The sequence below is a fragment of the Hemiscyllium ocellatum genome, chromosome 11, assembly GCF_020745735.1.
Source record: "Hemiscyllium ocellatum isolate sHemOce1 chromosome 11, sHemOce1.pat.X.cur, whole genome shotgun sequence".
NCBI classification, from domain to species: domain Eukaryota; kingdom Metazoa; phylum Chordata; class Chondrichthyes; order Orectolobiformes; family Hemiscylliidae; genus Hemiscyllium; species Hemiscyllium ocellatum.
The window spans coordinates 15,793,500-15,805,630 of NC_083411.1; the positions used below are offsets into that span (position 1 = coordinate 15,793,500).

Sequence of the window (12,131 nt, forward strand, 5' to 3'; positions counted from 1 at the left end):
TCATCTTAAACCTATGCCTTCTCATTATGGACTCCGCTACCCGAGGGAAAAGACCTTGGCTATTCACTCCATCCATAGAATCATAGAATCCCTACAGTGTGGAAACAGGCACTTCGGCCCAACAAGTCCACGCCGAACCTTCAAAGAGTAATGCACACAGATCCATCCCCCTACCCTATTACCGCACACTAATGCGCCTAACCTACACATCCCTGAACACTACAGGCAATTTAGGATGGTTAATTCACCCAACCCACACATCTTTGGATTGTGGGAGAAAACCGGAGCATCCAGAGGAAACCCAAGCAGACACAGGGAGAATGTGCAAACATATCCATGACACTCAAGATTTTATAAACCTTTAAAGGATCACCCCTCAGCCTCTGATGTCCAGGAAAAACAGCCCTAGCCTATTCAGCCTGTCCCTATAGCTCAGATCCTCCAACACCAGCAACGTCCTTTTAAATGTTTGTAAATTTTGTTTGTATAAATGCCCTCAGTCAAACTTCCAGGCTGAAGGGGTCATGAGGTGATTGAGTATGTGGTTAGAGGAGTGAGTTTTAACAAGGCTTTTGAAGGAGAGAACAGAGAAGTAAGAAGTGTTGAGGGCTTTGAGAAATGACAAGCCTGTAGCAGCATTAGAAATGATTCAAGCCAGGTGATAGAAGGTGCATAGAAAAACCGCAGGGATTTGCAGGATTTTGAGGTAACTAAAACAGGAATAGACTTGTGAGCCCAGACAGGTGGTGAGATCTTTGTAGTTTCTGATCTGAAGTCCCTGGAGGTTGGCAAAGATAAAAGGAAAATTCTGTATGGGTCTGTATGGGTTTCCTCTGGGTACTCCGGTTTCCTCCCATAATCCAAAGATGTGCAGGTTAGGTGAATTGGCCATGCTAAATTGCCGATAGTGTTCAGGGGTGTGAATGTTAGGTGCATTAGTCAGAGGAAATGTAGGGTAATAGAGTGGGGGAGTGGATCTGGGTGGGATACTCTTCTGAGGGTCGATGTAGACTTGTTGGGCCAAATGGTCTGTTTTCACAGTGTAGGGACTTTATGATTAATGCAACATATGTTGACCATTCAACTCCAAGCCTTTGACAAAGCCACACTGATTTTCTCTAATTAACCCATGCCTTTCCACATGCAAATTAATTCTCTTCTTCAAAACTTTCTCCAATAGTTTTCCTACCACTGACGTGAGTCTCAGCAATCTGTAATTTCCTGGTTCATCTCTGTTACCCCTCTTAAATGATGGAACCACATTAGCCATCCTGCAGTCCTCTGGCTCTTCCCCTGTGACCAGAGAGGAATTAAAAGTTTGTGTCAGAGCCCCTGCAATTTCCTGCCTGGTCTTCCACAGTAGCCTGGGGACGCAGTTCATCTGGGCCAGGGTATTTGTCTATTCTTTTAAGTCCAACAGAACCTCCAATAACTCCCCATTTCCTATGTCAAACTGTGCAAGTTCCTCTCAGTCCCTTCTCTTGAATTCCATACCTATGTTCTCCTTTTCCAGAGAGAAGTGTTCATTTAACACCCTGTGGTTTCAAACACAGATTGCTCTCTTGGTCCGGAATGGGCCCTACTTGTTCCCTGTCGAGAGTGTGTTGCTGGAAAAGCACGGTAGGTCAGGCAGCATCCGAGGAGCAGGAGAATAGATGTTTCAGGCCGAAGCCCTTCATCAGGAAAGGGCTCTGGTCTGAAAAGTTGATTCGCCTGCTCCTTGGATGCTGTCTGACTTGCTGCGCTTTTCCAGCAACACACTCTCGACTCTGATCTCCAACAGCTGCAGAACTCACTTTTCTTTATTCTTTCCCTGGTTAATCTCTGCCCTTTTAATGCATTTGTAAAATATCTTGGGATTCTCCCTAATGCTTTGTGCATGTCTTTTTTTCATGCCCCCTTTTACTCTTCTAATTACTTTCTTAAGTTCCCTCCTGCACTTCCTCCATTCCTCTTGAGTTGAAATGCTCCCTTTAGATTTCTTCTTTATCCAATCCTGAACTGTCCTAGACATCTAGAGTTCTCTTTCATGATATGGATTGTGAGAAAGCTTGTCACTTTAATTCCAGTTTGTGTGGGATTATACTAGCTTTAGTGCTTAATATGGTGTTTAAAACTGCCTCTTTCCCCTCTGCTCCTTCCCAAGGATTGTAGTAGTTGGGGGTGGCATGGAGAAGAGAAATTGCTGCAGAAAATCAGCTGAAAATCTCACTGCAGGTCTCATTGAAGTAACTGTAGATCAAGCAACCATTCCATTTCACATCTTGAATGTCAGTATCTTAGTTTTATAAATACAACCACCATAAATTTGCAGGATTGGATAATGCAACGACTGATGTGATGTATAAATTACAGATATGTCAGACTTACAGTTATGGCTATTTGATAAGTTACAAGGCAGTCAACGAAAGAATGAGCTGGCACTCACCCAGCTGTGAGATCATCGCTCACAAACTTGGCTGTCTGCCCTACTTTCACACTGTGGCTCACTGTGCCGAGACAGTCTGTATGATAACAGTGGGGGCCACATATACTCCTCCTGTCAAGGACTAGTGGCTCAACTGCCTAACCGCTTCCTCTAAAGTAAGATGCGTATTTGAGTTGGTGACATTCAGGAGACGTTCTGCAAAGATTTATCTAGCCTGTGCTTCGCTAGCTCATCTGTGTTAGGGTAAAATGTGCAGTCAGTTTCGGTAGGCTTCAACACTTTACCATGCTGGGAAGGGAAAACAGAACCCTGTGTCTAACTTAGCTAGAAAGTACAAGTGTGGCTATCTGGAGAGAACAGATTGTACTCAGCTCCAAACAGCCTTCGGATAACTCACTGTTTAGGCTCAGGGAATGGTCACTTTAATGAGTTACTGGAGCACTCAGTACTGGTGAGACTGTGTGCTAATGTTAGTAGATCCTTCCATGAGAGCTGCAAGAAGAAACATTTTAACCTCTGAAAAGAATAAAGGCAAGATCATAACAATCTGAGGTGGTCTCAGACGTATGCTCTCTTCTTACCTCGTGCTGCACCTCTCCTGGGAGTGCTTGATGGGAACAGTGTGGAGGCAACTTTACTTTCAGTTAATTTTCCTCTTTGATAGAGAAAAGGGAGCTTTATTCTTTTTAAAACAAAAGGGAAAAAAAAGTTTGCTGATTAAAATATATCAACATCGTAGTGGACTTCATTGTGAGCTTTTACCAACTTAGATAAAACGATTAATCTAGTCCCTCTGTACCATTGAGTCATCACCCATTGATGCTGCATACAGCATAATAGTGAATGAAAATACATTGCATATACCTTCACATATATTCTAACCTCGCTGCAACTCATTAAGGAGTAGGTGATGTCTAAGAGCTGGAAAAATTACATCAAATATATTTCCAACAATTTGGAGATGCTGGTGTTGGATGGGAGTGTGCAAAGTTAAAAATCACACAACACCAGGTTATAGTCCAACAGGTTTGTTTAGAAGCACTAGCTTTCAGAGTGTTGCTCCTTCATCAACAACTTGGTATTGTGTGAGTTTTAACGCTATATTTCCAATTTTTTATCCCAATAAAGAAGTCCATTGTTGCCAAATTAATAAAATATCAAATGGTACTGTATCTCTTTCAAGGATTTTTTTAAGACACATTCCTGAAGCTATAACTTTAATTTCTGATGAGATTGCTGGCCTTCCTTTCTGCAAACCTGCCTCCTGCTGGTGGCTCAAGAGATGGCAGTAGTAGTCTATCAGAGACACTGTCTTCTCAACTCAAAGAGGTCATACAGAATGCAAAGGGGCCTTTTATTTAGACTTGCAAGGAGGAAGGCATGGCACATCAGGAACTGATCGAGAGAAACTTGCTTGTGACAAGCTTTGCTGGTAACCTGACTCTGAAAGATTAACCATCCAACTGCAGCATACAAGTGTACTTGGTCTCCCCCCAACACAGTACTTTTTGTGATTATGTTTTACCCTTCAGTGCAAGTTTATAGTGGGCCATTAGGATTGATTGAACGTTGCTTTTATACTGTAGCTCAGAAAGTCAATGCATGTGTAACATATACTGAACAAGTAATCCACAGATCTGGATTAATGCGCTGGGGATACCGATTGATTTATTGTTGTCACATAGAGCCATAGTTATACAGCACGGAAACAGACCCTTCGGTCCAAATTGTCCATGCTGACCAGATATCCTAAATTAATCTAGTCCCATTTGCCAACATTTGACCCAATATCCCTCTAAACCCTTCCTATTTATGTATCCATCCAGCAGCCTTTTGAAAGCTGTAATTGTACCAGCCTCCACCACTTCCATACATTCACCACCCTCTGTGTGAAAATGTTGCCCCTTGGGTCCTTTTTATATCTTTCCCCCTCACCTTAATTTTGCCCTTTAATTTTGGCTTTTCGTACTCTGAGGAAAAGACCTTGTCTATTTATCCTATCCATGCTGCTCATGTTTTTAAAAACCTCTATAAGGTCACCCCTCAGTGTCCGATACTCCAGGGAAAATAACCCCAGCCTATTCAGACTCTCCATATAGCTCAAACGATCCAACCCTGGCGACATCCTTCTACGTCTTTTCTGCATCGTTTCAAGTTTAATAATATCTTTTCAAAGCATGGAGACCAGAATTGAATGCAATATTCAAAAAGTGGCCTCACCAATGTCCTGTACAGCCCCAACATCACCTTTCAATTCCTATATTCAATGCACTGACCAATAAAGGCAAGCATACCCAATGTTTTCACTATCCTATCTACCTGTGACTTCACTTTCAAGGAGCAATGAACGTGCATCCCAATTTTGCCCTTTAATTTTGGCTTTTCGTACTCTGAGGAAAAGACCTTGTCTATTTATCCTATCCATGCTGCTCATGTTTTTAAAAACCTCTATAAGGTCACCCCTCAGTGTCCGATACTCCAGGGAAAATAACCCCAGCCTATTCAGACTCTCCATATAGCTCAAACGATCCAACCCTGGCGACATCCTTCTACGTCTTTTCTGCATCGTTTCAAGTTTAATAATATCTTTTCAAAGCATGGAGACCAGAATTGAATGCAATATTCAAAAAGTGGCCTCACCAATGTCCTGTACAGCCCCAACATCACCTTTCAATTCCTATATTCAATGCACTGACCAATAAAGGCAAGCATACCCAATGTTTTCACTATCCTATCTACCTGTGACTTCACTTTCAAGGAGCAATGAACGTGCATCCCAAGGTCTGTTTGTTTGGCAACACTCCTAAGACCCTGCCATTAAGTATTTAAGTCCAGCCCTGATTTGCCTTACCAAAACGTAGCACCTCACATTTTTCAAAATGAAACTCCATCTGCGACTGCTCAGTCCATTAGTCCATCTGATCAAGTTCCTGTTGTACTCTCAGATAACCTTCTTCACTGTCCACTACCCACCAGGTTTGCAAACTTACTAAAACTTCCTCCTATATTCACATCCAAATCATTTACGTAAATGTCAAAAAGCAGTGGACCCAGCACTGATGCTTGTGGCACACCACTGGTCACAGGCCTCCTGTCTGAAAAATAAACCTCCACCACTACTCTATGTACATGTACCGAGATGCTGTGAAAAGTGGGCTTTTGCGTGCAATGCAGGCAGATCGTATCATACAAAGTACTAAGGGTAGCAGAACAGAGTGCAGAATACAGTGTTACAGCAGCAGAGAAGGTGCAGAGAGATCTGAATTAACATTTGAGAGGTCTGTTCAAAACTCTGGTAACTGCAAGGAAGAAGCTGTTCTTCTATGTGTGAACAAACTTTTATATCTGCAAGACGGAAGAGGGTCAGAGAGCATACAACTGGGGTAGGAGGGGTCTTTGATTATGTTGGGTGCTTTCCCAAGGTGGTAGGAAGTATAGATAGAGTCACTGGATGGAAGGTTGATTTGTGTAATAGATTGGGAGAAAGTGAGGACTGCAGATTTGTCTCTGTTCACAGCTCTCTGTGGTTTCTTGTGGTTTAGCAAGAACAGTTACCATACCATGCTGTGATGCCCTCTGTGGCACATCTATAAAGATTGACTTCATGCACATTCTTGACTCTTTCTATCAGCACCAGCTCCCATTACCTCAAAGCTGCCCCAGACTCTACTTCACCCACCATCTCATTTGATGCTTTAGGAAAAAAAGTTTTCTCTTCCTTTCAAGTGTTAAGGGATCCAAGGACCAAAAACTTACAATTATCAACACCGGCCTTGGGTCTTCCATCCCTCTGACTCAATGCTTCCTTCTAATATGAGCTATTTCTGTGTATTCACCATTCTGTCCACTCTTCCCCCGATGATGAAGAATGTTGCTGCTTCCACGGGGAGGTGCTTTTGCCTTCACCCCTCCCTCTCAAAACAATGCTGCGATTCCCCTTGTCTTCACTTTCCAGCCTCCAGTCTCTTCATTCAGGGATAATCTTCCTCCATTTCCACCACCTCCAGCAGGATACCATCAGCTGCTACTTTTTGTGTTTAGCTAACTTTTCTTTCAGCAGTGTGGACCCCTTTTCTTTCTCCGACTTTCATTTACACCTATTTGACATCTCTGTCACTCCCTTTACTGCCATTATCACTCCTTTTGTTTTGCTCAGTCCACTCTCACAAACAATCCATTCCAGTTGTTTCTCCTCCCAGTCTCTCAACATCGTAAAAGCCATCATTTTCCACCACCTTTCAGTCTGAAGAAGCAACATACTGAATTTGAAATGTTAACTCTGTATCTCTATCTATAAACCTTTCCAGATCTGCTAAGTTCTCCAGCATTCCCTGTGTTTTTAATCTTTATTTCAGATTTGTAACATCCGCAGTCAGAGAATCACAGAATCCTTACAGTGCAGGAACAGGCCCTTCAGCCAAACAAGTCCACCCTGACCCTCCAAGTATCGCATCTAGACCCATTCCCCTACCCCATTACTCTACATTTACCCCTGACTAATGCACCTAATCCACACATTCCTGAACACTATGGGCAACATAACATGGTCAATTCACCTAACTTGCACATCTTTGGATTGTGGGAGGAAACCTGAGCACTCAGAAGAAACCCATGCAGACACGGGAAGAATGTACAAACTCCACATAGACAGTCGCCCAAGGCTGGAATTGAACTCCGGTCCCTGATACTGACTTTGACGCTGACTCTGAGGCAGCAGTGCTAAACACTGAGACACCATGCTGCAGTGTTTTGCACTTGAGTAATAAGTCAGATTATTGCTTGGAAGAATTGTTTTTGAAATCAAAGGTCTATGGTCTTGACAAGATTAACAGCCGTGCTTACATCTCAAGTGACACATGTACAAGAAATTCTACCAGAATGTCAATGCTGACTGTAAGCACTTTTGGACATTGTTGAAAAATGTCAGTAATATCTTGGTTCACACAGCGCTGAGGTTTTCCTTTGACCTGATAGCAAAGTTGTCTGTTACTGCTTAGTTTGCGGGAAAAATGTGTAAATGTCCCTGTGCGACTGGAAGATACTAGATCTACAGACTTTCAAAACTCTTTTAAATTAAAAATTTAAAGTTGAACATAAACAGAAGGATATTGTCATGATGCAATGGCAGTTCATGAGTTCGACACCAACTTGAAGAAGATGCCTTTTAAATAAAACTCCCTGCCTGAGGTAGTAACACACCTCACCTTGAGCTTGCTATGTGAAACAGTTTCTGTTGACAGAATCTTCTCACTCATTGTCTTGAAAACAGCAGTTAGTCAGAAATAGATTTGATACAATATTTGTAACATGCCTCTGATATTTTACATTTTGTTTTAGCTTTAGGTGGCAGTGATGACTTTGACCTCTTTGATGCTGTCTCTGACGACGTCACTCCAAAGCCAAGTAAGTTTCTTGAATTGAGAGAATCTTCTAGCATGTGTCTGGCTATTGTTATGTGTGCGTGTGTTTTTGTATGTATTTATGTATATATGCATGTGAGAGTGTGTGTGTGAGATGCCTGCATGAAAATACTGTCCAAATCTTATGTAAAGGAATGCAGATTCCTAGAGTGGAATCCTTGATTTTTTTAAAAAAGAAAACATTGTTGGCGCTGTATTCGACAACATGGATAGGGTAAATAGGCAAAGTCTTTTCCCTGGTGTCGGGGAGTCCAGAACTAGAGGGCATAGATTTAGGGTGAGAGGGGAAAGATATAAAAGAGACCTAACAACTTTTTCACACAGAGGGTGGTACGTGTGTGGAATGAGCTGCCAGAGGAAGTGGTGGAGGCTGGTACAATTGCAACATTTAAGAGGCATTTTGTGGGTATATGAATAGGAAGGGTTTGGAGGGATATGGGCTGGGTACTGGCAGTGGGACTAGATTGGGTTGGGATATCTGGTCGGCGTGGACGTGTTGAACCGAAGGGTCTGTTCCCATGCTGTACATCTCTATGACTCTATATATTGCAGTTCTTCAGCACTGTGGAGAGGTGGGTAGGTTAGGCCTGCACTCATTGGAATGCAGAAGAAGGAGAGATCACCCCATGGAAACATAAAAAATTCATATGGGACTTCACAGGGCAGACGCAAAATGGTTGCTTCTCCTTGTGGGAGAGTCTAGGACCAGAGCGCATCATCTCTGAATCAGGGATTGCAATTTTAAGATGCAGATGATGAGGAATTTATTATTTCAGATGGCTGTGAGTCTGTGGAATTCTTTACTGTTGAGGACTGTTGTGACTAGGTAATTAAGTATATTCAAGGCTGAGATAGACAGATTTTTAATCAGTCTAACAATCAAGGGCTGTAGGAAAAAGGCAGGAAAGTGGAGTTGAGAATTATCAGATCAGGCACAATCTCATTGAGTGATGGAGCAGATTCGATGGGCTGAATGGCCTAGATTAGATTAGATTAGATTCCCTACAGTGTGGAAACAGGCCCTTTGGTCCAGCGAGTCCACACCGGCCCTCCGAGGAGCAACCCACCCAGGTGCATTCCCTGTATTTACCCCTGACTAATGCACCTAACACTATGGGCAATTTAGCATGGCCAATTCACCTGACCTACACATCTTTGGGCTATTTCTGCCTTTTTGACTTACGGTCTTCTGGTCTAAGCTTTGTAACAAGCTAATATGTTAGCAGATTTAGCCCAAATTTCAGATTGGAATTGACAGCAGAGTACAATAGAAACGTCAAAGATTCTCCTTCAAAACAAGTTTTATCTTAGAACGTGTCAAATGATGATCAATGCTGGCACAGGAAACTGAATGCTGCTGCACTAGCACCACACTGATGGATGTGGATTTGATTCCCTGAGTTTTGTAGGGTGCTGATTGGATACAAAACAGTTCCCAGATGAATTGGGTATTGTTTGTATGATTGGTGAATACTGTTGAATCCCCAACCACAGAGCCAGCTCATGTCTTATTCCAGAAGGTGAGCGAATATCGTGTATGTCCCTCAATCCTCCCTGACATTTCACATTCAAACAGACCATTCTCGTGGACAAAATGTATATCTGCTACAGTCTTAAAGACGTCAATCTTCCTAATGTCTGAGCATTTCCACTTGGGAAAAAAAGATGGCGGTGGATTAGGGTTTCTGAGCCTGGGGCTCATCTGCTTTGTCCACCTTTCTTTTAGTTTGTTTTCCTTTTTTTTTCTCTTCACGTCTTAGTAAAGAGCTCGGTCATGGTAATGCCATCAACAGTGGTAACTGGGTCCAGCAGTGTGGACTTAATTGAAAGACTAACCTTGGGAGGGAACACATTCCTATTCAGTGGGAAGAGGCTGTGGCTGACGCTATGCCCATTCTCCAAGTCAAAGGCAGCACTCTGATCCTGATTCGCTATCCCATTTGAAATAAGAGTGTCACTTGTGAGTAAGGTCCAGAGAGGTAAGGCCAAGGTGTAGTTTCACCTTTTCCATTTGTCATGACATAACCTTCAAACTCAGATAGCTCTGGCTGGTTGATGCGGGCAGTATGTGATTGGCTAGCCTATTAAGGTGTTCCAATACAGATCGCTGAGGCGCAACTTTGAGGGTGAGACCCTCCAACACCTTTGCAAAGTCTTTGGCATATCTGCATCACCTCAATCACCCAGAGAATAAAAGACAGTGTGAATGATGCTACCATACTCTACGTGATTGTCTGACCATCTTACCTGAGTGCAAGTGAAAGAGGCCGGAGTACCTTGGTTTATTCTTCCAATAGCAACCTGCATTTAGCCTCACTCCTCATTCCGTCTCCTGTGGATCAGATCCACTCCTTCCTACCGCGCACTTCCTTGACCTCACTATAATGGTTGAAGACTGTCAGGTCAGCAAATGGGTAACAGCATCACGACAAGATTAAGATGGACCTTCACCGTGGTGTGCGAGGACTGAGCAAGAAGTGCTCAGATGAAAACTGCCGTATGAGTGAATGCAAGGCGAACAGGGTTGACCTTCCAATTGACACAAGGTTATTGCTCCAAAACAGGAACATCAGGAGTTGAGGTAAGATATGGGATGTCTGGGATACTGAATCCTACAGTGTCACCAAGTGATTGGACTCATGTTATTGGACCAGGAGCTGGAGGACAGCCTCAGAAACCAGTTCACAGAGGGACAGGAGTTTCTTGAGGCCAGTAGTCCAATGGATGTTTTGGAGACAAGCAGCTCATTTAGCAGCATTGTGGAACCTGACATTTTGGTGCACAATGGATTAAGTGGAGTCGGATAGCAGTGAGGAATCCTGGAGTGACCAGCTGTAGTGAATCCAGAGGGTCCATCCATGTGGGGGAGGCTTATTTCTACCTTACAGCTTACCTCAGGGATGACCTACCAGGGCCCTGGAGACCTGATTGAACTAAGGAGATCCACCACAAAGTCTGAATCCCATAAAAACTACCAGTACAGGTACAAGGTGAAAATATTCTCTTCAGCAAATGTTGGATATCACCCCAAATGTTGCATTTTCCCCCAATCATTGATGCAGGAAGGGAATACTGCTACTAATGTGGACCTGAACATTCCAGACATCGTGGCATCAATCGAATCTGCTGATCAGGCTACTGCATTGGAAACGGTCACTATGTGCTAGTCTTTTCCTTTAGTTTGAAGGATCTGTTCCTCCAGATAGTCCCGTTGAATACACTGTAGATCCGCACATTGATGGAGAAACAAGTCTGTAATCTGCAGCTCCACCACATCGCACTCTCAGTCAGTTCTTCAGGAGAGCAGGTTCAAAATGGCCATCAGTTGTACAGACTGATCTTGTATTCCCTTGAAATGCTTTTAAGGGACTTAAAGAGTTAATCACAAGAAATCAAACCACATTAACCCAGTGCATTTTGTTATTCCCCTTTGCTCATCACCAACAAAGCCACATTTTGATGTGTGTTGGTAAGTTCTGCTGTTGAAGCATCTGTCAAGTGACATAGACAGCCTGCCCTGTACCGTCAAACAGGATCTACCATGCAAGGAATTGGGATTAGAGCTGAAAATGTATTGCTGGAAAAGCGCAGCAGGTCAGGCAGCATCCAAGGAACAGGAAATTCGACGTTTTAGTTATGTAGGGCTTGCTGGGTCAAAGGGCTTTTTCTGCACTGTATGAACCTGTGAATCTATCTCTTTTTGCTCCTCTCAGGACCTCAAGGATATTACATATTGACCACCACCTGGTGAATTTGTGGCGAGAAGCATTGTTGGAATGTTCTGGGGCCAGACCTGTACTCCATAACACTAGGGATAGATGGAATCACTGCACGACGTGACACTTGATGTTTGCATGCTGAGTCTAGATTAGAGTGGTGCTGGAAAAGCACAGCAGGTCAGGTAGCATCCAAGGAGCAGGAAAATCAACGGTTCAGGCAAAAGCCCTTCATCAATGTTGATTTTCCAGCACGACTCTAATCTAGACTCTGGTTTCCAGCATCTGCAGTCCTTGTTTATACCTAGTTTGCATGCTGAGGGTCTGTGAACACCTTGATACAGCTGGTCATCAGGCTGAGAACGATGTTGGTTATGTTGTTTCTTTCCTTTTATCCAGAGGTTTACACATCGTGCCCTATGAACCCAGTTCAATTTCAACCTTGTAAAGAATAAAGACACAAGTGATTGATTTCCACAATGCAGGAATGAGGAGTGAGCCAGGCTGTGTCACGTAGAGTAACACCACAAATCTCTCCCAATTGTTGACTGGATTCTTACTCTCTAT

At 43.2% G+C, this 12,131-nt stretch overlaps 1 protein-coding gene across 1 annotated transcript in view; it reads left to right on the plus strand.

Moving 5' to 3' along the window:
- Nucleotides 1-12,131, plus strand: part of LOC132820293 (CD99 antigen-like protein 2) — a 145,618-nt gene that overhangs the window by 89,134 nt on the left and 44,353 nt on the right. Inside the window, exon 2 of the mRNA XM_060832317.1 lies at nucleotides 7,766-7,831. Coding sequence (XP_060688300.1) covers nucleotides 7,766-7,831 — 66 coding nt within the window. The remainder of the gene's footprint in view (nucleotides 1-7,765; nucleotides 7,832-12,131) is intronic.